Source organism: Seriola lalandi, unplaced genomic scaffold (genome assembly GCF_002814215.2).
Source record: "Seriola lalandi dorsalis isolate HSWRI2012SDOR001 ecotype SW California unplaced genomic scaffold, Sedor1 jcf7180002054907, whole genome shotgun sequence".
Lineage (NCBI taxonomy): Eukaryota > Metazoa > Chordata > Actinopteri > Carangiformes > Carangidae > Seriola > Seriola lalandi.
The window spans coordinates 1,802,174-1,803,495 of record NW_019525459.1 but is presented as its reverse complement, the minus strand read 5'-3'; the positions used below and the strand labels follow the sequence as shown (position 1 = coordinate 1,803,495).

The window sequence follows — 1,322 nt, the reverse complement described above, 5'->3', positions numbered from 1 at the left end:
GAAAACAAAAGAAGCTCAGTAACTAATGAGATATGAGGCTTAACAGTACAGAAACGTGTGGGCTCACTATTTGGCAAGCAACAGGTCACTGTTGCCCTTTTTATCTAATGTGTTACAACAGCGTATAAATGATTTATAAAGTGTTAAAAAGCTAATTAATAAACTATTTATAAACCATAAATCCTTTATAAGGATAGTCTTATTGTAAAGAGGTACCCTTATATTATTTTAATAAGGAGCTAAAACCAGATGTGGTAGTATGATAGTCATTGTAAGGCAGAGCAGATGTGAAGCAGAGATTATGGGATTTTAAAAGTAAATGCAATAAATGAAAAAGTGAAAAATCTGTGTTTCTTCATCTAGACTTTGTAGCGCAGTTTAGCAGAAACTCTGATATTAGTGTTGATCTTGTCAGTTGACTTCAAGGTTGTTACTAATCATTGACCCGGGGCGAGCTCCAACCGCCCACTGAGCATCAGACAACAAGCGTCAAACAAAACAAAACAAAACAAAACAAAACAAAACAAAACAAAACAAAACAAAACAAAACAAAACAAAACAAAACACAACAAAATAAAACACAACAACAAAACAAAACAAAACAAAACAAAACAATACAAAACAAAACAAACAGAGGTGAGAGAAGCAGTAGTGCACCTACCGACTACAGTCAGCAACATGTTGTCCAGCAGCAGAGCGACGAAAACGATGAAGAGAATCAGTTTCCTCGACTGTCGCTCCTCTCTGAGCCATTTGATCAAATTAAACTGCCGAAGCTCGTCTAACCTTCCCATGATGTTAGTCCCGATCACAGCAACAGGGGCGACAGCGGGCGGATGTGCTCCTGCAGAGGGAGAGGTGGCATCAACGGATCAGTAACTTTTAAAAATCTCCCTGTCTGAGTGAGAAACGATCCACTAACTGTTCACACTGCGGCCGCTGCGGTTGGGAAACCTTACCTTGGACGCACAGGGTTCAACAGCAGCAGCAGAGATGGGAGGAGGAGATGCTGTGTGTTTCTACTGACTGGACCCACTGCTGACGTCATTCAGCCTGGCTCCCTGTCAGACCTGCCTTCAAACAGTCAAACCAGAACCAGTGGATTAGAGAACATCATCAGTGTTGCACCAGTAGACCTGAGGTAGTAAACAGGATCAAAATTGGCCTTTAATGATGATATGAAGAAAAATACTGACCTCAATTAATATTTCATAGATCACCGACTTTACTGGAGATGACCACCTCAAAATAAATCTGCTGTCACGGGTATTCATTCATGATTTACCTCCTGCCAGGGTTCATTAGAGAAATGTCTTACAAAT

The 1,322-nt window shown here is 40.3% G+C and overlaps 1 protein-coding gene across 1 annotated transcript in view; it reads right to left on the bottom strand.

The window, feature by feature from the left end:
• The window catches only part of slc18a2 (solute carrier family 18 member 2), a 41,948-nt gene extending 40,915 nt beyond the window's left edge, over positions 1-1,033 (bottom strand). The window contains exons 1-2 of the mRNA XM_023430555.2: positions 960-1,033; positions 662-844 (exon numbers count right to left, since the gene is read on the bottom strand). Coding sequence (XP_023286323.1) covers positions 662-794 — 133 coding nt within the window. The 5' untranslated portion in view covers positions 795-844; positions 960-1,033. The remainder of the gene's footprint in view (positions 1-661; positions 845-959) is intronic.
• Positions 1,034-1,322: the final 289 nt, after the last annotated feature.